Source organism: Mobula birostris, chromosome 4 (genome assembly GCF_030028105.1).
Source record: "Mobula birostris isolate sMobBir1 chromosome 4, sMobBir1.hap1, whole genome shotgun sequence".
Lineage (NCBI taxonomy): Eukaryota > Metazoa > Chordata > Chondrichthyes > Myliobatiformes > Myliobatidae > Mobula > Mobula birostris.
Window position 1 is genome coordinate 137927578 of NC_092373.1, and position 27120 is coordinate 137954697.

General features: G+C 44.8%; 1 protein-coding gene across 2 annotated transcripts in view; it reads left to right on the forward strand.

Moving 5' to 3' along the window:
• Positions 1–19506, forward strand: part of afg2a (AFG2 AAA ATPase homolog A) — a 457570-nt gene extending 438064 nt beyond the window's left edge. For both annotated transcript variants that reach the window (XM_072256115.1, XM_072256114.1), the window contains exon 16: positions 19242–19506. In XM_072256115.1, coding sequence (XP_072112216.1) covers positions 19242–19418 — 177 coding nt within the window. In that variant the 3' untranslated portion in view covers positions 19419–19506. The remainder of the gene's footprint in view (positions 1–19241) is intronic.
• The last annotated feature ends 7614 nt before the right edge of the window (positions 19507–27120 follow it).

The window sequence follows — 27120 nt, forward strand, 5'->3', positions numbered from 1 at the left end:
GTATAGCACTTACTCTGCTTGGGTTAAGTGCTTGGAGGGAGATCAGTGGAGAGGGATGAATGGAAAAGGAATTATGGAGAGAGTGATCCTGCAGAAAGTGGAGAGTAGGGGGAGGGAGTAAAGATGTGTTTGTGGTAGGATCCCATTGAAGATCACAGAAGTAATAGAGAATAACGTGCTGGATGTGCAGGCTGGTGGGGTAGGTAGGGACATGAGATACTCTATCCTTGTTGTGGTGGGAGGAGATGCGGGTGAGACCAGCATCAATGGTGGAGAAAGGAAAGAAGAAGAAGAGGAAGGTGAAGCAATACCTTTACCTTTCCGCCTGCCTATCTGTTATTCTGGATTTCGAGCATCTGTGGAATCTTTTGTGTTTGTGATCCTTCCCCATAATGCCTTTGCACTGGCTGGACCAAACTTCGTCGCCTATCAACATGTACACCTGCACCTTGAATCTGCCCGTCAGCAGCATTCACTTGCAAACATCTCCTTACACTGGAAGACCAACAAGTTTCAGACAAACCAAAGTGCATCTTTCTCAAGTTAATGATATTCAAGCACCAGTTGATATTTATCTCAGTATGTGGTGTTGATATCAGGAGTACCCTATAGTGCAGTTGCTTGGAGCAAAACTTGACAATCACCACTGCATCACTTTCCAGCCTTTTGTAAAAGTGCAATCTATAATGAAGTAGGTAACCTTCTCATCTGCCCTTCAGCCATCTCCTAGACAGTGGTACTGGGATTGAACCTCTGACTGTGCGTTAAGGAATTGACAGTGTGGATGCATCTCACTGCCATCCAAACAACTTCCTAGTGCTTGTTTGTGAGTTCTGGCAATGAGTCACTAAGTGACTTTGTCAGTCTTCTCAAAAAAAATCCTACAGGGTGAACCATCACCTTGTCCCACAGGGCATGCAGGGTGTCCCATGCTGATTGTTACAGTATATGATGATCTTGTGGTCGAAGGTGTTTATCTGCAGAAACTTTCCTACAAATGACAGGTAGTGTAGCAAGTTTAAAGGAACTTTGCATGGCAACAGGACCTGTTCCATACTTTTCAATACCAGGGACAGAATGTAGTGATGTTTGGTGTTTGTACTCCATCTTTCCATACAGCATAAGGCATCTGTAAAATTAGATGGGACTATGCTGGGTACAATTATCCCCACATTCTGTGGAGATCTGTACATTGTGATTGAACGAGACAAAAAAATGGCTCACACAAAAGCACTGGTGAAAAAGCAGAAACTCAAGAGTGACAGCAATCATACATTGCTCACCAACAGACAAGACCAAAGCATGCTGTGTTCTCCTTGCATGTGCCCATCATATGCATGGAGGGTGATCATTGAATTCCCAGAAGCACATTAGGTACACAGAAATTTCTCAACCACATTGCTTGATCTAGGTCAGTGGTGTAGTACTAAAAAGCCTTGTGAAATGCAATAGAACTTCAAGCCCAGTCTCTTTCAGATGATACATTAAACTAAGGTCCTACCTATCTTCCCAAATGTAGATAAGTGATCCCAAGACATCATTTAAGGAAGAACCGTAAAATCAACCCAGTTTCCTGGTCAGCATTCACCCCTCAATCACAAATTGCCACAGTTGATCTTGTCAGAGTTTCTGGTACCCTATGCATTTCTTGCCTTAGAATGTTGACCGAATATTAAAAATTGATTTTCAAGTACTTTGTGACATCCCATGGTTGTGAAACATTATCTGTATTTTTTCCATATTTTCTACCCAAATGACGATGCTTTATTCTAGAGCTAAGGCAGTATATTCTTGACTACATGCAGCCCCCTGGCCAAACCCTAAGTAATACCATAGCAATCAGAAAGCAATTGTGGTTTCCGTGTCTTTTTATAGAAGGGGTAGTAATATGCATGTCAGAACTCGCAGAACCACAAACCAAGATGAGACCACGTCCCAGGCACAGGCCCCTTTTGGCCTGGCACAAGTCCAGCTTCATCTCTTTGGGGAAAATTAGTACTCAGAGAGTATCATAGAACAAGAATGCTTTCATCAGCTTTAACCAAATTCTTTCTTCTTATTGAATTTCAAGGAGTGTAATAACAGGAATTGGTTTAAACAAAGTCTTTCATATACATGGTGTAATGGAGCTGTGAAATGCAGGAAGCTAGTAATCCGGACATCATATTGCTGTCAAAAAATCATCACTCTTGTGGAAGAAAGTGCTTTAAATATTAATGGCATGAGGATTCTGTTTTTGCGGTTAAAATGCTAGAATACTAGATCGATACATTTTTGCAAATAGTTGGAATATTCAGCAAATTTTCTGAGTATCGCTTCAGGTTCAAGTTCATTGTCACCTAACTGTACATATATAAGAGAAACGACATTCCTCTAGACTATGGTGCGCCCTCAAAACATATATCACACACAGCACATACACCAAAATATTACCAGAATTAGGTTAATAAAATATAATTCAAAATGCATGTTATGTGCAGCACAAGTAAACAGTAAACAGCTTGCTGTCCTAGTGATGAGACCTCAGTGGTGGCAAGGTATTCGTTAGTCTCACAGCCCAAGGGAAGAAGCTGTTACCCAGTCTGGCAGCTGTGGTCTGTACCTCCTTTCCTGACAGCAGTGGGTCAAAGAGATTGTGGGATGGGTGGGAGGGATTCTCATCAACACTCCCAGTAAATGTCATAAATGGGGGGAGGGAGACCCCCAGTGATCTTCTCTGTGGTTTTTACTATCCTCTGTAGGGTCTTGTGGTTCAATGCCTTGAAGCTTCCTTACCACACAATGATGCAGGCAGACAGGCAGTCTTGATGGTGCTCCTATAGTAAGCAGTTAGAGTGAGGGCAGGGACCTTTGCACGATTCAATCTGCTCAGAAAGTATAGAGGCTGCTGTACCTTTTTGACTAGAGAGGAAGTGGTGTGGGTCCAGGTTAGGTTGTCTGGTATGTGCACATCAAGGAACTTTGTGCTCTTCACTCACTCTGTTGATGTGCAGTGGTGTAGCCAACCTGTACCTTCCTGAAGTCCACAATCATCTCTTTTGTCTTATCTATGTTGAGACTCAAGGTGCTGTTTTCACACCATTTGACAAACCTCTTTACCTCCTCTCTGCAAGCCAACTTATTGTTGCCGATGAGTCCAACCACTGAAGTATCATCACTGAACTTGATGATGCTGCTTGAGCTGTTTCTGGCAGTGTAGTTGTGAGTCAGCAGCACGAACAGCAGCCAGCAGAGCACACGGCCTTGAGGACACCAGTACTCAGCATAACGGAGCTTGAGATGTGCTGCCAACTTGAACTGACTAGAGTCTGTCCACTAAGAAGTCCAAGATCTGGTTACAAAGAGGGTTGTTGAGTCCCAAAGAGGACAGTTTACCCACCAGCCTCTGAGGGATGATCATGTTAAATGCCGATCTGAAGTCAGTGAACAATATCCTGGTGCATGAGGCATCATTTTCCAGGTGGGACAGGATGGAGTGGAGGGCCAAGGCTCTTGCATCATCATGGATGGGTTTGGTTGTTAGTTGAACTGGAAAAGGTCCAATGTAGCTGGAAGGTGGGATTTTATATGATCCATTACCATTTGCTCAAAGAACTTCATGATTGTTTAAGCCAATGCTACTGGGCAGAATTGTTTAGGCCAGTTACCGTGGCTCTCTTGAGCACCAGAATGATGGTGGCAGCCTCAAAGCCTGCAGGAACAGCGGACTGTTTCCAAGAAGTATTATATATCTCCGTTAAGACTTCTTAGCTGGGCCGCACAGTCCCTCAGCACCTGACCAGGAATGTTGTCCAGCCCCACAGCTTTGTGTGGGTTTGCCCTGGCTAGGATCCTCCTCAGCTGGGCTATGGCCAGACAGGGTGCCTGTTCTTCAGGGGGAGAGGGGGCTTTCTTCGATGTCACATCATGCAATGCGTCAAATCATGTACAGAAAGCATTTAGCTTATCAGGAAGGGAGGCATCGCTGTCATTGACGCGCAGGGTGGATATGCCTGCTCTCATCCTCTGCCTTCCTGATGGCATGGGAGGGCACAGCCCTTGCTGACATTAGAGCCATCTTGTCTCTTCGATCTGAAGGCAGCGTCCCAATCCCTAAGCAGTGCAGTCAGCCATGGTTTCTGGTTTGCCGCAGCAGTATAGTGTTTAATCACGATAACGTCCTCAATGTATTTTCCTGTATGGTATAGCCAGTCACCGATCCCACATATTCATCAATGTTCATGTGGAAATCGTAGGTAGCTACCTCCCTGAATATGTCCCAGAACATGCTTTCAAAGCAGTCCTGCAGTGCTGAGGTGGCAACTTCTGGCCAGGTCCTGATCTCCCTGTAAACTGGTTTGACCTTTAAATTCACATATAAATTCATATAGTCATAAAGTATGGTAAGAGTATGAAAATATCTAATAATGTGGAATAACACCCAGCAGGGGATTTATTTTGTCCTTCTAATTTTGAGTTACATTTACAGAGAATAATTTGAAGTATTTCATACCAGGTTATTGTACGAGTAATGTAGGAATGGAAGTGTCAAACAAGTAATCTATTTGTCTCAGATATTTTCTCATTTGCAGTAACAAGACTCAATCTTGCAAATAGTCTGAGAGCCCCAATTCCAGGTACATTCTCTGAATGGCATTCTCAGTTGTTGCATAACCTGAGGGTGTAACACCAGTGCTTCCTTATGATCTGAGGAAGCGTAAAGGAGGGGGGCTTGCGGTTCTGGTAAACAACAGATGGTGCAATCCTGGGCGTATTACGATCAAGGAACGTGTCTGCAGCCCGGATATTGAACTTTTTGCTGTTGGACTCCGGCCATATTATTTACCAAGGGAAATCTCGCATGCAATTGTGGTTGTTGTGTACATCCCTCCCTCTGCCAACCCGACGTCAGCGTGTAACATCATTTACACCGTCATAGCCAGATTACAAACCCAGCACCCAAGTGCCCTCATTATCATGTCTGGTGATTTCAACCATGTTACCATGGCTAGAACACTGCCCAACTTCACGCAGTATGTGAGCTGTACAACCAGAGGGGAGAGGACTCTGGATTTGATGTACACTAACGTTAAGGATGCATACAGCTCCTCTCCCCTCCCCCCACTGGGAAGGTCTGATCACAGCCTGGTGCATCTGAAACCCTGCTACGTGCCTCTGGTGAAGAGTAAACCTGCAACCTCGAGGACAGTGAGAAAATGGTCGGAGGAGGCTTATGGGGCGCTCCAGGGTTGTTTTGAGGTGACAGACTGGCAAGCACTCTGTGAGCCACATGGAGAGGATATTGATGGGCCCACAGAGTGCATCACTGATTACATCAACTTCTGTGTGGACTGCAGTGTTCCAACAAGAACTGTCTTTTGTTGTTCAAATAACAAGCCTTGGGTGACAAAGGACATTAAGGACATCCTGAATGCTAAAAAGAGGGCGTTTAGAGATGGAAATAGGGAGGAGCTGAGGGCAATACAGAGGGACCTGAAAGCCAGGATCAGGGAGGCTAAAGACAGGTACAGGAGGAAGCTTGAGTGGAAACTCCAGCAGAACAACATGAGAGAGGTCTGGAGGGGGATGAGGACCATCACTGGGTTCTGGCAAACTAGCAACAGAGGAGCTGAAGGCAGTGTGGACAGGGCCAATGAACTTAACCTGTTCTTTAACAGATTTGACATTGTGGCCCCTGCCCATACCCCACATGAGCCATCTGTTGTCGGTCCCCGACCAACACATATTCCACTCTCTCCTCCTACCCCTCCTCACAGTCCCCCAACCTGCTCTCATGACTATACCCCTTCCCCACATGAAACCACCACGGTGAGAAGACAGCTGAAACGTCTCAACCCAAGCAAGGCTGCAGGACCGCATGGTGTCAGTACCAGGGTGCTCAAAGCCTGTGCCCCTCAGCTATGTGGAGTACTTCGCCATGTCTTCAACCTGAGCCTGAGGCTCTGGAGGATTCCTGTACTGTGGAAGACATCCTGCCTCGTCCCTGTGCCGAAGACGCCGCGCCCCAGCGGCCTCAATGACTACAGACTGGTGGCATTGACCTCCCACATCATGAAGACCCTGGAGAGTCTTGTTCTGGAGCTGCTCAGGCCTATGGTCAGGCCACACTTAGATCCCCTCCAGTTCGCCTACCAGCCCCGAGTAGGAGTTGAGAATGCCATTGTCTACCTGCTGAACCGTGTCTACGCCCACCTGGACAGGCCAGTGAGCACTGTGAGGGTCATGTTTTTTGACTTCTCCAGTGCGTTCAACACCATCCGCCCTGCTCTGCTGGGGGAGAAGCTGACAGCGATGCAGGTGGATGCATCCCTGGTGTCATGGATTCTTGATTACCTGACTGGCAGCCCACAGTACGTGTGCTTGCAACACTGTGTGTCCGACAGAGTGATCAGCAGCACTGGGGCTCCACAGGGGACTATCTTGTCTCCCTTTCTCTTCACCATTTACACCTCGGACTTCAACTACTGCACAGAGTCTTGTCATCTTCAGAAGTTTTCGCATGACTCTGCCAGAGTTGGATGCATCAGCAAGGGAGATGAGGCTGAGTACGGGGCTACGATAGGAAACTTTGTCACATGGTGTGAGCAGAATTATCTGCAGCTTAATGTGAAAAAGACGAAGGAGCTGGTGGTAGACCTGAGGAGAGCTAAGGTACCGGTGACCCCTGTTTCCATCCAGGGGGTCAGGGTGGACATGGTGGAGGATTACAAATACCTGGGGATACGAATTGACAATAAACTGGACTGGTCAAAGAACACTGAGGCTGTCTACAAGAAGGGTCAGAGCCGTCTCTATTTCCTGAGGAGACTGAGGTCCTTTAACATCTGCCAGACGATGCTGAGGATGTTCTACAAGTCTGTAGTGGCCAGTGCTATCATGTTTGCTGTTGTGTGCTGGGGCAGCAGGCTGAGGGTGGCAGACACCAACAGAATCAACAGACTCATTCGTAAGGCCAGTGATGTTGTGGGGATGGAACTGGACTCTCTCACAGCGGTGTCTGAAAAGAGGATGCTGTCTAAGTTGCATGCCATCTTGGACAATGTCTCCCATCCACTACCTAATGTACTGGGTGGTCACAGGAGTACATTCAGCCAGAGACTCATTCCACCGAGATGCAACACAGACCGTCATAGGAAGTCATTCCTGCCTGTGGCCATCAAACTTTACAACTCCTCCCTGAGAGGGTCAGACACCCTGAGCCAATAGGCTGGTCCTGGACTTACTTCATAATTTACTGGCATAATTTACATATTACTATTTAACTATTTATGGTTTTATTACTATTTATTATTTATGGTGCAACTGTAACAAAAACCAATTTCCCTCGGGATCAATAAAGTATGACTATGACTACTATGAACCCCGTCTTTCACCGCAGCCCCCTCTGCAATCTGTTCAAAAGCAGAATGTGAACAGATGGGTAAGGGAAAGACAGGTGCAAATCATTAAACTGGTTTATTTTACTGGCAAATGAAGGTACAGATAAATCCTACAATCAATCCTTGGATACTAATGCAAACTAGTGATCTCACGGTCCATCATGGATTGTCTCCTGTCTTAATCAAACGAGCTTGTGACAGAGCTCTTGTATTGCAACATTCTGATAATGATAACAATACTCTTAGCAACATCTGTGTAAAAATCAAACTCTTGTCCTTCTCACTATTTTGTACTTCCTTGTGATGACGGCTGAAGGGGAAAGCCTGTGCCATGGTTTTCCTCTCAAGGATCTTGGACAAAGGTCTCCCAGTACAATGGGAGCATGGTGCTTATTGATAACTGAGATGAACCAACAAAGTGAAAAGCAAACTACTACAGATGCTGGGAATCTGAAATAAGAATGGAAAATGCAAGGTTGACAGCATCCTAGGCCAGTCTTATCTATATCTTGCTCTTCTGCTCTCAGCCCACCTCTCCTGCTCAATACAGCAAGAATAGACTTTCCTTGGTCCTTGGCTTCCTACACGTCAGCTCTTACAGTCAGTGGATTATACTTTCCAACTTCTGCAGGTGTCAACAAGATTGCAGAGCAGTCATATCTTCCTTTCCCATCCATTTTTGAAGGGATCGTTCCATTTGCAACCCCCGTTCCACTTTTCTGCCCCCGTCAACCAGCCCCTGCTCATGCTATTGTCCCATGCAATAGCAAGAAATGCAATACCTGACTTTCCGTCTCTTTCTTCCCACCATTCAGGGATCCTAACAGCCTTTTCAGTTGAATTAGTGATTTGCTAGCACTTCTTCCAACCTTGTGTCTGCACTCAGTGTCCGCATTGTGCTCTCTGTCGTGGAGAAACCAAATGTAGATTCATTGACCACTTCACAGAATGCCTCCACCCAGCCTGCAGAGTCCACTCTGATTTTTCTGTTGCAATCCACTTTCTTTCTCCATCCCCTTCCTATTCTGGTCTATCTGTGTGTCCTTGTGTACTATTGTTTAAAAAAGGCCCATTGCAAGCTTGAGGAATAAAGCTCATCCTCTATCTGGGTACCTTGTTTGTTTATGACACCAAGTTTAGTAGGGTTGTGGAAAGTGTAAAGGACTACTGTAGAATATAGCTGAATATAGATCGGTTACAGACAAGGGCAGAGATGTGGCAGATGGAAATCCAGATAAGTCTGAGGTGCTGCAATTTGGGTGGTGAAATGAAAAGAGAAAATACACAATTAATCTTAGGCCCTTTGATAGTATTGAGGGTACAGAGGGATTTTGGGGCCCAACTGTATGGTTCAGTGAAAGTAGTTACACAAGTGGATAAGGTGGTAAAGAAGGCTTATGGAATGCTTGCCTTCATTGATAGAGGTGTTCAGTAGAAGAGTAAGGAAGTCACACTACAGCTGAATAAAACTTTTTAAGAGTATTTTGTGCAGTTCTGGTCATCCCATTACTGGAAGCATGTGGAGACTCTGGAAAGGATGCAAAAGAGGTTTACCAGGATGCTATCTGGATTAGAGGGTATGACCAGGATGCTATCTGGATTAGAGGGTATGACCAGGATGCTATCTGGATTAGAGGGTATGAGCCATAAGGAAACATAAGGAAAACAGTTGTTCTCCCTGGAGCTGAGGAGAGGGCTGATGTATTTTTAGTCATGAGGGCATAGTTAGGGTAGACAGTCAGAATCGTTTTCCCTGGGTAGACATGTCTGACACAAGAGTACATGCTTTTAAGGTTAGCGGTGAGAAGTTTAAAGGTGATGTGAGGGGCAAGGTTTTTACAAAGAGAGTAGTAGGTGCCTGAAATAGGTTACCAGGGGTAATAGTGGAAGCAGGCCGTTTGGTAGAATTTAAGAGTCTTTTAGATAGATACATTTATTTTTTTTATTATTTAGAGATACAACGTGGAACAAACCCTTCTAGCCCAACAAGCAACACTGCCCAGCAGCCCATCTATTTAATATTACAGGACAATTTACAATGGCCATTTAATCTACCAACCAGTACACCTTTGGACTGTGGGAGGGAACAGGAACATCCAGAGGAAACTCATACGGTTGAAGGGAATGGGGAGATATGGATAATACTTAGTTTAAATTGGCATCAAGATCAGCACAACTTTGTGGGCCAAGTGGCCTGTCCAGTGCTGTACTTATCTATATTCCATTGTAACCTTTTGAGCTCAATATAAAATTCTCCAATTCAGATAACTCACTTTCTCTGTCAGCATCAGAAGTAGCTAGTTCTTCTTTAAGGCTGTGATGCTAGTTTTTCTCTCCATGAGCCCAACCTAACCCACTGGGCATGCCCTGCATCTTGCACCTTTCACATTCCTTTATCGCCTTTCTTACCCCATTGACGAGAGGCACCCTGGCCCTACCATTATCGTAGATGCTTCCTTTGCCATATTCAAGCCCAGCTTCTCTGCAACTTAAAACTAGCTTGTCATCGACTGTCCATTTTCCACTGAGTTCCTCCAGCGGTTTGATTTTTGCTGCAGGTTCCATCATCTGCGGTTCTTGTGTGTGTTTGTTTTCTCTCTTTCTCAGTTCCGACAGAGCTTTCAACCTTAGATGTGAATGCTTCTTCTCTTTCCACAGATGCTGCCTGATCTACTAATTCAGAAGATGTGGATAGTCAGGCAGCATCCATGCAGAGAGAAACAGTTGATATTTCAGGTCAATGACCTTCCATCAGAACAGAAGAAAAGATGAGAAACCAAGCACGTTTTAAGTTGCAGGATGTGGAGAGAACAAAGAGAATGTCTGCAATGGGTGGAAGTGAAGGCTGTTCAGGTGACACAAATGATTTTCATACAAGTGATGGAGCTGATCTATCTGAAGGAGTAACTGGAGATAAATAAATGAGGGCAGCAGTGAAAGAAGAAACAGATGCCTGGAACCAAAATAAAAGAATATTGAAAGTCCTGAGCATCTGTGGAGAGAGAAAGCTTGAGTTCATGTTGCAGATGAATGATATTACGTAAGAACAAGTTAGTTCTGACACAAACAGGAAAGTCTGGTTATCTGAAAACAACAAATTACTTAGTACTTACATATGTCTGTGCTGGAACTTGCTGAAAAGTGTCCTCAACTCTTCAGCAAGTACTTAGCTCCAGTGTCTGTCAGCATGTTCAGGACTGCCGCACAATTTGTTCTCCAGACTCTATCAGAATTCCAGCACTGCACTTCTCAAATTCTGCTGAATTCCCAAAAACTTATCATTGGAATCTGCCCACTAAATCTATGCCATGTTAAACCTGGCTTGAAACAAACCTGCCTTCTCATTTGAACATTTAATTGGTCAGTACTGGTTTTCTTTCCTCGATTTTGTTTTTTATTCTTTCTGCCTGTGTAATAATTTTTAGAAGACACAAGTTCTTAAAAAAAGTTTTAGGATGTTATTCAAAGTCTTGCAGGTTTGACACCCAGCATTGTTGGGTATGTGGCTTGTACAACTGTCATTATTTGCTCTAAACGCAAAAAATTCTGCAGGTGCTGGAAATCCAAAGGAAGACACACAAAATACGACAGGAACTCAGCAAGTCAGGCACCATCTATGAAAATGAATAAACAGTTGACGTTTCAGGCCTAGGCCTTTCTTCAGGACTGGAAAAGAAGGGGGAAGACATCAGAATAAAAAGATTGGGGAAAGGGAAGAAGGATTGCAAGAAGGTGATAGGTGAAGCCAGGTGGATAGGAAAGGCAAAGGGCTGGAGAGAAAGGAATCTGATAGTAGAGGAGAGTGGGCCATAGGAGAAAAGGAGGGAGGAGGGAACCCAGAGGGAGGTGAGAAGAGATAAGGGGCCAGAGTGGGTATAGAAGAAGAGGTGAGGAGGAAGAAATTTACTTTACTGGAAAGAAAAATTGAAATTCGTGTCATTTGGCTGGAGGATACCCAGACAGAATATAAAGTGTTGCTCCTCTATCCTGAGGGTGGCCTCATCATGGCACAAGAGGAGGCCATGGACTGACATGTCAGAATGGGAATGGGAATCAAAATTAAAATGTTTGGCAACCGGGAAGTTCTGCTTTTGACAGATGGAGCGGGGGTGCTCAATGAAGTGGTCCCCCAATTTACGACGGGTCTCACCAATGTAGAGAAGGGCACATCGAGAGTGCCAGACACAGTAGACAACCCCAGCAGGTTTGCAGTTGAAGTATTACCTCACCTGGAAGAACTGTTTGGACCCCTGAATGCAGGTGAGGGAGGAGGTGTATGAGGAGGTGTGGCACTTTGGCTTCTTGCACGGGTAAGTGCCTGGAAAGAGATTGGTAGGGAGGGATGAATAGGTAAGGGAATCATAGATGGAGTGATCCCAGACAAAAGCAGTGCGGGGGAGGTAAAGATATGGTTGGTGGTAGGATCCCTTTGGAGATGGCGGAAGTTGTGGAGACTGACGTGTTGGATGTGGAGGCTGATGAGCTGGTAGGTAAGGACAAGAGGAACTCTATTGGTGGGAAGATGGGGTGAGCACAGATGTTCAGGAAATGGAGATGTGAATGAGGACAGCATCAATGGTGGAGGAAGGGAAACTCCATTCTTTGAAAGAGGACAGAGACAGTGGATACAAAGGAAATGAGTAAAGGGAATAACATTTTTATAGGAGACAGGCTGGGAAGAATAACAGTATAGTCAAAGTAACCATGGAAATTGGTCCGTTTATATAAGATGTCAGTCGACGTTTGTCTCCAGAGATGGAGACAGAGAGATCAAAAAGGGGTGTCCAAAGTGGACCGAGTGAAGTTAAAAGCAGGTGGAAATTAGAGGCAATGTTGATGAAATTGATAAGCTTAGCATTGGTGCATGTAGCAACACCAATGCAGTCATCAGTGTAGCAGAGGAAGAACTGGGGAGTTTGTTGCAGCCATATTATGGGCAAGATGACTTGTGTCTAACTCCAATCCTACACAACCTCTCACTGAAATCCCATGGTGTTATATTGTGTAAAACCCCATGACTGTGCAGGACCTCACCATTTTGGATCCAGTCGTTGCCAGCACCTAGACAATTGGGGATCTGCAGCAGATAGAAGTTATCAATTCCCCATTTTAGTGATGGTGTTGGCACGTGGCCAAGTGGTTAAGACGTTCGTCTAGTGATTTGAAGGTCGCTGGTTCGAACCTTGGCTGAGGCAGCGTGTGTGTCCTTGAGCAAAGCACTTAACCACACATTGCTGTGCGACGACACTGGTGCCAAGCTGTATGGGTCCTAATGCCCTTCCCTTGGACAACGTCGGTGGCGTTGAAGAGGGGCGACTTGCAGCATGTAACGGATACCTATAATTTTAGTGATAAATACAGGCAGCTTGCCGCTTTCAGAATGCTTTAACCTAAGGTTAGCTGTTTTTGTTAAACTGAACCTTTAGCTACAACCTATCTTCTTGTTCTCATATCTTTCATTTTTCAAATAATAACAAAATCAAACTGTATCATTAGGTCACTAGTAGGATTTTTTTCTTTTCACTAATAATAATTTCCAACAAACTCGGGGGTGGCGGGGGGGTTGCCGGTGGGCTTTGTTGATGTTCTTGTGGGCACACTTAGCAAATCTATAGAATAGTAACTATAACAGGATCAATGAAAGATCATCCAGAGTGCAAAATACAACAAACTATGCAAATGCAAATATAAATAAATAGCAATAAATAATGAGAACATGAGTTGGTAAAATAAATAGTGAGATCATTGGTTGTAGGAACATTTCAATGATGGGGCAGGTGAGTGTACTTAAACCCCTTTTATTTAAGAGCCTGACGGTTGAGGGGTAGTAACTGTTCTCAATCCTGATGGTGCGAGTCCTGAGGCTTTTGTACCTTCTATCTGATGGCAGCAGTGAGAAGAGACCATGACTTGGTTGGTGGGGATCTCTGATCGTGGATGCTGCTTTCCTAATGCAACATTTCATGTAGATGTGTTCAATGGTTGAGAGGGCTTTACCTGTGATCTACTGTGCTGAATCCACTATCATTGTTAGGATTTTCCATTCAAAGGCATTAGTGTTTCCATACCAGGCCATGATGCAGCCAGTCAATATACTCTCCACTACACATCTACAGAAGTTTGTCAAAGTTTTAAATGTCATACCGAATCACCACAGACTCCTAAGGAATTGACCAAAAAGAGAGATTATGTTGAAAAATCATGAGGTATGGTGGGTCAAATACAGTTTCAGACCAATTTCATGGCACTGGGTTCTGGATTTCAGCAACAGTCAGTGGGATTGTGACAAATTAATATCTCTGGCTCAGATGAGCCTAAATTTCAAGGTTAACCTCACTGCCCAAGCTGAATGAGCTGATCTCAGCCAGAAGGTGATATCTGGCGTAGAATTAGCCTCAACATCTCTTGACTAAAGTGAACAAGTGGCCATGGTTTTCACTGTTGACTACTGCTCTTGTGAAAGTGTGCATTTGTACACATTAAGCAAGGGCAGCATGCTTATGGTTGTGGGAATAAATATTTAGGGTCGTGTATGTGGTACTTGTTAAGCAAACTTTATCCTAGATGGTGTTGAGTTGCCTCGGTTGTGGAGCTGCATTCATCCGTGCTAATGAAGAGTATTCCATCTTGCTTCTAAACCTGCAACTCAAGGGTGTTAGAAAGGCTTAGAGAAGTCAAAACAACATCACTTACCACAAGATACCCAAGTCTCTGACCGGTTCTTGATACAACAATATTTATATGGTTGGACTAGTAAATTTTAAAATTATCAGAGATCCCCAAGTTATTGGTGGGTTAAAATTGGGTACAGAGAGGGAAAAAAAATCGTTAAAAAATCAAGTTCCAAAACCTGGGCCTCTGTACGTCCCTTTGCAAAAGAAGACATGACAGTGGGTATATTTCATTAGTAGTTTGAGGAGACTTGGTATGTCACCAAAGACGCCCGCAAATTTCTACATATATAGGGTGGCGAGCATTCTAACTGGTTGCATCACCATCTGGTATGGAGAGGCCACTGCACAGGATCAGAAAAAGCTGCCGAAAGTTGTAAACTCTGCCAGCTCCATCATGGGCACCAGCCTCCCCAGCATTGAGGATATGTTCAAAGGGCGATGCTTCAAAAAGGTGGCATCTGTTATTAAGGACCCCCATCACCCAGAACGTACCCTCTTCTCATTGCTACCATCAGGGAGGAGGTACAGGAACCTAAAGACGCACACTCAATGTTTTAGGACAGGGGTCCCCAACCTTTTTTGCACTGCTGATTGGTTTAGTATTGACAATATTCTTGCGGACCGGCCGACCGGTGAGGGGTTGTTAATCACAACCAGAATATAAGTGATAAGTCAACTAAGTCACTTATAAGTGGCTAATACACTCAATTTTGTTTCTAAAAGGGTTTATCTAACGAATTTAATATTAAACACAGAGCACATATTTTCCTCATTTGAACATATAAAATCATTGCAACACACCAACACACCAATATCACTGAATCAGTGGGATCCCTGGGCTTGTTTCCCTGCAACAAGACGGTCCCATTCGAGGGGTGATGGGAGACAGTGATGCTCGAAGGGGGTTCCTTGTGTCCAGTCTATTCCGCAATTTAGTTTTCGTTGCATTCATTGCAGAAAAGCCCGCTTCACAGAGATATGATCTTGGAAATGGAAGCAACGTTTTCAGTGCTTTCGTGGCTATCTCAGGATATTCAGCCTTGACTTTGATCCAGAATGCCAGCAGAGATGTTATGTCAAACATACTTTTTAGCCCACCATCACTTGCAAACTCGAGGAGTTGATCTTCTCGCGCTGACATAGATGACACGTGGGTAATGACCTCACGTGCGTTCAAGTTCCAACAGTGGGCGTGACAGGGAATGAGGAAAGGTGCTGCTGACTCATATCGTTTCATATCGCCAAATCATATCGTTTCCTCGCGGCCCGGTAGCGCATGCTTTGCGGCCTAGTGGTTGGGGACCACTGTTTTAGGACACCTTCTTGAGCTCCACCATCAGATTTCTGAATGAACAATAAACCTATGTACACTACCTCACTGTTTTTTCTTTTTACTCTCTTTGCACTACTCATTTAACTTATTTTTTAAATGTATACTTCCTACTGTAATTTATATTTTTTATTATGTATTGCAATGTACTGCTGTTGCACAACAACAAATTTCACGACATACGCCGGTGATATTAAACCTGATTCTGATCCAGTGAAGTGTGAAGGGACTAAAGCATTTTGCTTCTGCGAGTGACTGCAGATTGAAAGATATCATTGAAATGTTGCCCTTGCATTGGGAAGAGAGATAGGTAAACTTATTCAATAGCACTCTAGGGAGTGTTTTTCTCCATTATCTTTTTTTTAACAGGACATTCATCTAGTTGATGTTTTACTGTGCATCTTAGTAATGGTCGAATAAGGAGAGAGCCACACATAACGCAAAGTGAAAAGCAATATATGAGTACTTTGGACATTGCAGATAAGTAAGGCCCCTAGATTTATCAATAGTATAGGCTAAGCCAGCTGGTGCTATGTATTTAACTGTTATACTTTATTATTACTGAACTAAAAAGAAGAAAGATTTGTTGGTGTTCCTGTTTCTAATTGTGATGTAATGGTCCTGTCTCAAATACTCATGTATTAGATGGTCATGTGCTATCCCTATTGATGAGATAGTCATGCTTTAATTGTCCAAAATCATAGATGAAAAGTGGATATTAGAACTGTCCTAACAGATTGTCAAGGCCAGGTGACCTTTCACAAAAAGGCAGAGGGATAATCTCAAACTTCCTCTACAAGAGAGTAGCTGGTAACTCTGTGGCTTGAGCACAATGAGTAAAAGTAGTGAAACACCCTGATTTCCTCAGCTGCATAAGTCTAGGGAAGACAATGTCTGGCCCCTCCAAACTTGTGGGATTGAGGTGTGATCCCACCCTAGACACCCTGTTTGTGTCAATGCTGTGTAATTTGCTATCCTGTTAGTGTCACGAAATAATACAGTACACCGCATACGATTAAAAGATTTATCTTTATAATTCTTAATTTGACTAAAGGATTTGTAAAGAAAAGAACAAAAAAAAGAAAAGGGCCCACTTTAACAAAGCAGTCCAATGTGCACAAGTTGGAGCTCACAGTTTCGCCAAGTCACTGATCCTCAATCAATCTCACCCTGGGCTTCGTCAAATCATGGTCCCGCTCCGGGTCGAATCCTACGACGTCTTCTCTCTGGCATCTTCCCTCTTCATCTCCTCTCGAACAAAAGCCCCAAGCCCAACCTTAGTGTCCCTAACCAGAGAAACTTTCCCTTCAATTCGATCATCCTAAATGGGTGGCGGTATTTCTCCTTGTCTCTTATCTTCAACAATAACCCAAACGTAAGCTGAAAATGGAGCAAGCTGAAAGCAAGCAGCTCTCACAGAACTGCTAAAATGAAATACATACAGCATAACCCGTAAAAATATGAACCAGGGCATTACACCCTCCCCCCTTCCGAAATAGTCAGTCCTCATGACCTTGAAATAATTTGTCACCTCATCTTAATACCACAGCTTTTAAAGGAATTTCGTGATGTCAGCACCTTTAATCCATTTGTAATGGGTAGTGACATATCTCACCAGCGGATAGCCATTGTACTCTGTTCCCTTGGTGCTACATAGGCCAGCCTATCCAGGGACTCCTGATTCTTTGAGTCCTCCTTACCACATCACCTATGTCTTCAGTATCAGACACTACTTGGGACACTTCTGGTCTGTATGGTGAGGCCTTCTCCAGTCTATCACTCGTGCCTTCCTGTAACTCAGATCCCTCTGCCACTTGGCTAAGCTCCTCTTCATCCCTTCATGGTCCAGCTGAAAGCCTGCCCGAGCACTGCTAATCTCCCCTATTTTACCTGGCTCAGCATGAGAAAGGATGGGAATCTCTTCCTCAGTTATTGGAGAGTTGGTGAAAGGCAGCATATACCACACCCCCACTTCCTTATCCTCCGAGTCCGTATACCATTCAGGGGTGGGCGCCGGTTTAATCCTTCCTACTGCTGGTCCTTCAACCCCCCCCCCCCCAACCGCTCCTCCCCACATTGCCGCAGAGTCCTTTCACTAGGTGTAGGGTCAGGTCAGTCTCCGGGTCAACATGCATCTCTTGTTCCAGAGGTATAAGTTGGTTCCGATGGAGAGTCTTGGAGTCTTGACAGGCTCATTCCCATCCTCTGGTTTCACCCGGAAAACTGGTACGTTTGGCATCTGACTCTCCACTATGTAGGGCATAGCCGCCCAGCAGTCAGCCAACTTATGCTTCCCAGGTAGCCCCAAATCTTTATCAGAACTCAATCTGCAGGCATGAGTTGGGAGAACCTAACCTTTTGATCATACCTCCTCTTATTTCCTTGATTTTGCTTGGCTGCCACGACCCCAACTAATTCATAAGCCTTTTTCAGCTCCCTTCTCATATCAGACACATACTTCAGATAGGTCTTCAGTCGTAGATTTCCTTTGCTCCCAAAACAGAGGTTGATGGGCAACCTCGCCTCGTGCTCAAACATCTTTTCTAGTGCTTGCATGTAGGCCGCAGAGGTAGCAAAAGGCTTCTGTGTCTACAGCTCTCACTATATTGGAAGCCCGGCCTCTCAACCAATCGCTGTCTTTTTACGTGATCAGAACACTGTCACTCATCTAACATGAGAGGTCTGCTCCGCCCAAGCCTCATGCTCCTCTTCCCCCTCAGGGATGGGCTTCACCCCAGAGAATATTCTCAGCTTTCAATAACTAAGACCCTCTGCCTGGGCACTGAGCCATTTATTCACCAAGGAGATAAGGGCTGATTCCAACTCAGAAGACTCACTCTTCACTGGAGGACTCATTAGACATTTCAAATCAGACCACTCCTTCCCTTCGCTCCACAGAAACGAGAGCAACCTGTCTTCGAAGTCTCCACCCCCAGCTGTGGGAGACTGGACATGTGATTTGCCCAGCAGTACTCTACTCTCCTCCTCCGGGGAAGTGTAGACAGCCCACGCACCCCCCCCCCCGGACTCCGATAGTACCAGGCAGTTCCACCACCGTTACGTCAACACTAGTCTGAATTAAAGCAGAGTCTTTGCCCGCCATTTTATCAAACCAATGCTCCACAATCATAACTGTTCCTACAGCTTTAACAGTACATAAAGTTGAATTAACAATTCGTCAGGAATATGAACATCTGCCCCACTCAATACACACGCATTCATTACCAGTAGCCCCGTGGATTCGCACCACCACTCAACCCAGCATCCATAACCATGTATCGTAATCACTTTACCAGACAATAGTTTAGCACGGACTTTAACACACAACCCCATGGATCAGTGCTCAGGACAATCGCACAGCATCCAGCAATTTCGATCCCAGAGAATACGTCCACAATGAAACACTCTTTCATTGGCTGTATAAGGGAAGACAATCTCTGGTCCCACCAAACTTGTGGGATTGAGGTGCGATCCCACCCCAAACCCCCTGTTTGTGTCAGTGCTGTGTCATTCACTACCCTGTTACAAATTAGTGCCACGAAATAAGACAGTCCACCACAAATGATGGACCCTCCCCCTCAATTCGACCATCCTAATTGGATGGCAGACATTTCTCCTCATCTCTTATCTTCAACAATAACCCAAACATAAGCTGTAAACCTAGCTGGCTGAAAACAAGCAACTGTCGCAGAACTGGCAAAATGAAAAACATACAGCATAGCAGTAAAAATATGAACCAGGGCATTGCAGTAGCAGAGCTTCATATTATAATCTCAACAAAATGAAGCAAAGGAAGTATGTTAGCACTTTTAATCTAATTTCCTTTAAGTCATAGATTTATTTTTGCTTTTTTTTCAGATCGTTGCCCTTTGCAGAGAAGCTGCTCTTTTGGCCCTTCAAGAAGATCTGCAGGCCAAGATAATCACGAAAAAGCATTTTGAACAGTCATTTAAAATAGTCACCCCAAGGATCCCTCAGAAACTCATTGAATTTTATGCTAATTACCAGCAACAAAGTGGATTGCATATGCTTTAAGAAAATGGATCAGTCACTGAAGATGTCAAACTCCTAATGAAAATTTAAATAAATTTACATTCTCCAAAAACTGGCAAACTTCATTCATCCATGTTTCAAATTAAATTTGTTCAAATTGTATTTGAATTCAATTTCAAGTCTAATTGTCACTTAACCATATATGCATACTCATGAATACAACCAAACAAGACAGTGTTACTGCGGGATCAAGGTGCAAAGACACATTACCAACAGTCACACACAGTAAGCAGACACAAGATCACAATCACGTAATAAGAGTCATGAGGCTCACCTACCCCCCCCCACGCGCTTGATGCATACAACAACCCAGTATAGAATATCAATAAAAATACAACACAGAATATATATATACACACACACAATCCAGACCCACCCCCCACCCCCAGCCCACTGATATCATCTTTCCGCTGGCCCCCGATGCCTGCTAGGCAACGTCGTAGCTTTGGGCCCAGTCTTCGCATATACACGCACATGTAGAATATTAATAAAAACACAACCAAACAACCATTTTAAATCTTCAGTTGCCACAACTGCACTATGCCACCCCGAGTAGAGTGCAATGGCTCGGACGCCTCACCTCCCGCGGCTGAAAAGCAGGCGACCCCACAGCTTGAGGCCCGAGTCCATTGAGTGCCACTAAAAAACAGAGCTTGTCTTCTGCCGAGTGAAACCCTGGGAGGGCAGCGTCAAGTCCGTTCTGGACACCATGCCACATCACCATCCCCGGTGAAGTGCAACAGCTTCGTCCCTCGCTCCAGGCAGCTGCAAACAGGCAACACAATGACTTTGGGCCAAATCCTCCCTATGACCAAAGACTAGGCTGCCTCCATCCGCCCCTGCTTGCATCCAATAAATCAATGAATTGAACTTGCGGCATACCAGATTAACCATGTCTAAAGAGGTCTTGTGATCACAAGAAAAGTGACCATGACAGCCACTCACTATTTGACTGTAAAGGCTGACTTATACTTGTGCGTATGGGCTACACCGTAGGCCTGATTTATACTTTTGCGTAGCCCTATGCCGTAGCAGGTCTGTGTAGTTGTGTCTGCGTCGCTCTGCAATTCACCACCAAAACGCTAGTTGGCAGTGGGGTTTCTATGCCACTGTGTTGAGTTCTTCGTGACAGACATGGACAAGGAAATACATTTCAAATATTTTCGGATGTCGGCAGGTAGGTTTGACGATTTGGTTCATCATCTCCAATGATTTATTTTGCATCAGTGTACAGACACGGCGGAGAAAAGCAACCAGAAATGCGTATGAGGAAATGTGATGCTACCAAGCGGACCAATCACAGTTGTTGCGGTCTGCGTCGCCGCGATGTGTGAGTTACTTTTTTGCGGAGGAGCACGTCACCCTACGGCATAGGGTACGCAGCACCTACGGCGTACATTTGATGCAGAAGTATAAATTGGGCTTAAGCCTCCATCAATTCAGGCAACAGCATGTTGTGCAGTTCCTTCATTATCTCTGCCAACAAGCAACTCACTGATGGTGTAGACCAACAGAACTCTGAGTTCTTAACATATAGCATGAGCTTGCGATCATTAGATATGTGTTTAAGTACACTTAAGTAAGCTGTTTGTTTTTATCTGAATGTTATTCTTGAAAGAGATAAACTTGCAGGATTCTGAAAATGCAACTTATGACATGCTGAATGCCATTATCGGGACAGGAACAGATTAACCCTCTGCCTTTTGTGAAATCGCCTGGCCTTGACAGTCTTGTACATGTATGAGTCCAAACTCATTTGACGGAATTTTATGTCAGCAACACAGCATGTTGCTTCATTTCATAATTGAAATGTATTCTTACTCTCCCCTCGTTGTGATTACTCATAAAAATAAGGATCCAATTGTACTCTTTCTTCTCATTCTTGACATCACTAATTTAATATTCCTGTTTGCACTCCTCCCTTGCCACCACAACCTCACAAATTATTTCTTTTTAGCTTGCTGCACCTGCTGTGTACTCACTTTAACCATCTGTTGGAAGCTATGCTTACAGTGCTTCCTTCTGTCTATCTTTTGATCAACTTCAAGATCATGAATACACATAACTTATTGATCAAGGTTTTGACCCCCTGTCCTGAACATTCCACCGTAGGCACCCGTTATTTTCTACATCTTGACATGGCAGATCAGCAGATGTGACAGACGATTAAAGATCCTTCTCCCTTTAAAGCTACAGCAGTACATGGTCTGATATTGAGCTTTGCACCCTGGAATGTCTCATGTTCAATGCATTGCCTGGACAAATTTCAGCTGAAATTGGCCTAACAGCATAATGGCTAACAAGGGTGAAAATCCTTCAGACAGTTCTCTGTTATGTGGCAATTGACTGTGATGACCCCGCAATTTTCTTTTAACTTTGTTTATAATTTATTTAGAATTTCGGTACAAGCATTCTGTATATATACAGTATTTTCCCACCATACCCTTCAGACTGAGAATACAGTGCATCTAACTGTACGTGACCCAACACCTGGCCTTGACAGAAGAACCACCTTCCTTATACTGGCAACATAAGTATATGCTCCTAATTAAAAACTTAGGATATCCAGCGCAGAGTGCAAGCCTTGATGCAGGTGAAGTATCAAATCCGCTTTGAACCTGTATTTGTCCATATTAGGGAGTGCAGTATAATATTTGAGCAGTTAACGTTCCCACATTAAATGTGTCCACAGTTGAAAATTCCACTTTTTTTTTCCATTTCTCACAAATGAACACCCGATGTTCATTAAAACTTCTTCCACAACCTGTCATCTGAACTTTGGCCTACCATTTACAGGGATAGTGATGATAAGGAAAACCTGAAGAGGAAGAATAGAGAAATCCTTGGAGTCTACCATCAGTCTTAGCAGTTCTGTGTGGAAATGGGGGAGCGGATCATTACCCCCGGTATATGGTATGTCGTCACTGGGTGGTGAGCTATATTGATAATCATAATATGTTTTCCCAGGTGTAGAAATGTCAAACGGCAAAGGACATGTTTTTAAGGTCAGAAGCTGCCCAAGCACTTCGACACATCTCCAACCTGGGGCCGCAACTTCTTGTCCTGGTGTGTCTTACACTTCGAGCTCCAGCAGTCTCCAATATTCGCTGGGCTGGACCAAGATCGTCTTCCTCACCTCTCTCTTAACTGGCTGAGCTCTGACCAAGGCTGTCGCGAACTGGGACGATAAAACCACCATTTGCAACAAATGAAAATTTCACTGCCGTGATGTGCCGGATTTCTGACCGTCCGGAAAGTGGAAGGGAGGCAGCGGATCTGATACTTCACCTGCATCAAGGCTCGCACTCTGCGCTGGATTACACCGTGGGAAGTCAGGACCCTCGTGGCACAGTGCTGCTGGCCCATTATCATCAGGGCCTCTTGGAGTGCTTGAAAGATAAGCTGCTTGAAACACCTCCAGAACCCATACAATTAGGGGGAGGTCCCTTATTGCTCTTGACTGCAATCATTGTTGGAGAAACAACTTCTGCGCCTACTGCAGAGGAAGCAACCCCAATGCATCAAATGCTTACTATCTGGGTAATCCCATCTCCAGGTAGAGATGAAGGGCTTTATATCTGGCAAGTTCTCCTCAGCCCCTCATTCCAGCACCATAACCCATTTCACTCTCTCTCTGTCCTTCACTTCTTTCAGCTTTACACACACAGAAGATTCTGTTGGATTCTGTCACAGTAGACAAATTATTGGATCAGACTCTATGTGCGCAGCTTGGACTCTTTACTGTATCTCTCACCCTTTGAACAGCATGGCCATTAACAGGTGGCCCTTGGGTACACACGGTCTATACATGAGTGTGAGAGAGCACCACATCCATTCGATCCCTCCTGATCAACACTCCTGCCTCTCCACTCATGACCCTCACTTTGCCTGGTCATCCAGTACACTGCTGAGTTGGGGACCCACCTGCTGCCCTCAGTCTCAGTTGATTTCACCCCATAAACCCATGGGGATGGAAGAAACCCTCCACCTCACCAAACTCCCACGGGAATATCATTGACTGCCTTTGGCTTCAGTGAAACGGAAGCCAGCTTCCTGCCACCTCACAGAAGATATGACTGTGCAATCGACCTCCTCAAGGGCACCATCCCTCCCTGAGTCCATCCATTCTCCTCCTCTCCTCCTGAGGCCCAAGCCATGAATAGCTACATTGCCAAAAGGCGATAGAATTGCTTCATTCACCCATCTCAATCCCTAGCTGGTCCGGTGTTCTGGGGGGGAGGGGGGTGTCTTCATCCCTGCATTGACAACTGTGGACTCAATAAAATCACCGTTAAGGACCTCTACCTTCTCCCCTTTATGTATGACATATTCAAAATACTCCAAGAGGCTCAGATCTTCACCGAATTACATCTAAGGAATGTATACACCTGATCCGCATCCACCAAGGAGGTGACCGGAAGACAGTGTTCATAACACCCACTGGCCACTACGAATACCTGGTGATGCCTTTTGGACTTTCCAATGGTCCAGCCGTTTTAATAACCTTTAGCAACAAGATCCTCCAAAACATGCCACACAGTTACATGTTTGTCTACCTCAATGATATACTCATCTTCTCCAAAGATCCCCAAGATCATGCCTGACACATTCATTGTCCTTCAGCGTCTCCTCGAAAAACAACTGTGCTACAAAGTAGAAAAATGCCAGTTACACACCCTCGTCATTTCCTTCCTGGGTTATGTCCTTTCATCCCAAATCAAAACCATTGACATAGAAGACGTGAGCACCATTATTAAATGGCCCGGACCACTCTCCTTCAAACAGCTACAGTCCTTTTGGGCTCCTCCAACTTCTACTGCCCTTTCAACAACTATGGCCAAATTGCCATTCTCACTTCCCTCACCAAGTCATCTAACTCACGGATAACCTGGTTTGCTGCTACAGACCACATTTTTGAGGAGCTCAAGAGGCACTTCGTCACCACTCCCATCTGCATTCTGCCCCCGCACCCTGTCTCCTGCAAGCTCTCGCCCCGGTTTATCAGTCCTTTCGAGATCACCCATCACATCAATCCAGTCACTAACCGTCTCCGGCTGCCATCATCCCTCAGAATCACACCTACCTTCCATGTGTCCTGCCTCAAGGTCGTTGCTTATGAATCACGCAACCCATTTGAACCTGCATCTCCAGAACCTAGGATTGTTTAAGGATGAGGTGATGGAGTACTTGGTGACACAGGACAGGATAGTACAAAGTCAGCATGGTTTCCTTCAGGGGAAATCCCGCCTGACGAACCTGTTCAAATTTTTTGAGGAGATTAGAAGTAGGATAGATAAGGGGGATGCAGTGGATTTGGACTTTCAGAAGGCCTTTGACAAGGTGCCACACATGAGGCTGCTTATCAAGTTAAGAGCCCATGGTATTACAGGCAAGATACTAACATAGTTAGAGCATTGGCTGATCGGTAGGAGGCAATGAGTGGGAATGAAAGGATCCTTTTCTGGTTCGCAGCCAGTGACTAGTGGTGTACCGCAGGGGTTGGTGTTGGGACTACTTCTTTTTATGCTGTATATAAATGATTTAGATGATGGAATAGATGGCTTTGTTGCCACATTTGCAGATGATATGAAGATTGGTGGAGGGGCAGGTAGTGTTGAGGTAAAGGTGGGATGCGGTAGGACAGATAGATTAGGAGAATGGGCAAGGACATGGCAAATGCGATACAATGCTGGAAAATGCATGTACATTGGGAGTGGAAATAAATGTGCGGACTATTTTCTGAACGGAAAAAATCCAAAAATCTGATATGCAAAGGGACTTGGGAGCCCTTGTGCAGAACACCCTAAATGTTAACTTGCAGGTCGAGTCAGTGGTGAGGAAGGGGAATGCCACGTTGTAATTCATTTCAAGAGGTCTAGAATACAAGAGCAAGGATGTAATGCTGAGGCTTTATAAGGCACTGGTGAGGCCTCACCTCGAGTATTATGAAAAGTTTTGGGCCCCTCATCTGAGAAAAGATGTGCTGGTATTGGAGAGGGTCCAGAGGAGGTTCACAAGGATGATTCCAGGAATGAAAGGGTTATCATACGAGGAATGTTTGATGGCTCTGGGTCTGTACTTGCTGGAATTCGGAAGGATGAGAGGGGATCTCATTGAAACCTTTCGAATTTTGGAAGGCCTGGACAGAGTAGATGTGGAAAGGATGTTTCCCATGGCGAGAGAGTCTAGGACAAGAGGGCACAGCTTCAGGGTAGAGGGGTGCCCTTTCAAAACAGAGATGCAGAGAAATTTCAGAATCAGAATCAGGTTTATTATCACCAGCATGTGACATGAAATTTGTTAACTTAGCAGCAGCAGTTCACTGCAATACATAATATAGAAGAAAAAAACAAAATAAAATAATAATAAATAAATCAATTATAGTATACATATATTGAATAGATTAAAAATTGTGCAAAAAACAGAAATAATATATATTTAAAAAGTGAGGTAGTGTCCAAGGGTTCAATGTCCATTTAGGAACCAGATGGCAGAGGGGAAGAAGCTGTTCCTGAATCGCTGAGTGTGTGCCTTCAGGCTTCTGTACCTCCTACCTGATGGTAACAGTGAGAAAAGGGCATGCCCTGGGTGCTGGAGGTCCTTAATAATAGATGCTGCCTTTCTGAGACACCGACCCTTGAAGATGTCCTGGGTACTTTGGAGGCTGGTACCCAAGATGGAGCCAACTAAATTTACAACCCTCTGCAGCTTCTTTCGGTCCTGTATAGTAGCGCCCCCCCTCAATACCAGACAGTGATGCAGCCTGTCAGAATGCTCTCCACGGTACATTTATAGAAGTTTTTAAAGTGTATTTGTGGGCATGTGGCCAAGTGGTTAAGGCGTTCGACTAGCGATCTGAAGGTCGTGAGTTCGAGCCCCAGCCGAGGCAACGTGTTGTGTCCTTGAGCAAGGCATTTAATCACACAGTGCTCTGCGACGACACTGGTGCCAAGCTGTATGGGTCCTAATGCCCTTCCCTTGAACAACATCGGTGTCGTGGAGAGGGGAGACTTGCAGCATGGGCAACTGCCAGTCTTCCATACAACCTTGCCCAGGCCTGCGCCCTGGAGAGTGAAGACTTTCCAGGCGCAGATCCATGGTCTTGCAAGACTAATGGATGCCTTTAGTTACTTTACTAAAATGTATTTGGTGACAAACCAAGTCTCTTCAAACTCTCCTAATGAAGTATAGCCGCTGTCTTGCCTTCTTTATAACTGCATCAATATGTTGGGACCAGGTTAGATTCTCAGAGATATTCACACCCAGGAACTTGAAACTGCTCACTCTCTCCACTTCTGATCCCTCTATGAGGATTGGTATGTGTTCCTTCATATTACCCTCCTGAAGTCCACAATCAGCTCTTTCGTCTCACTGACGTTGAGTGCCAGGTTGTTGCTGTGACACCATTCCATTAGTTGGCATATCTTACTCCTGTACGCCCTCTCGCCACCACCTGAGATTCTACCAACAATGGTTGTATCGTCAGCAAATCTATAGATGATGATTGAGCTATGCCAAGCCACACAGTCATGGGTATATAGAGAGCAGAGCAATGGTCTAAGCATACACCCCTGGGGTGTGCCAGTGTTGATCATCAGCGAGGAGGATATGTTATCACCAATCTGCACAGATTGTAGTCTTCCGGTTAGGAGGTCGAGGATCCAGTTGCAGAAGGAAGTGCAGA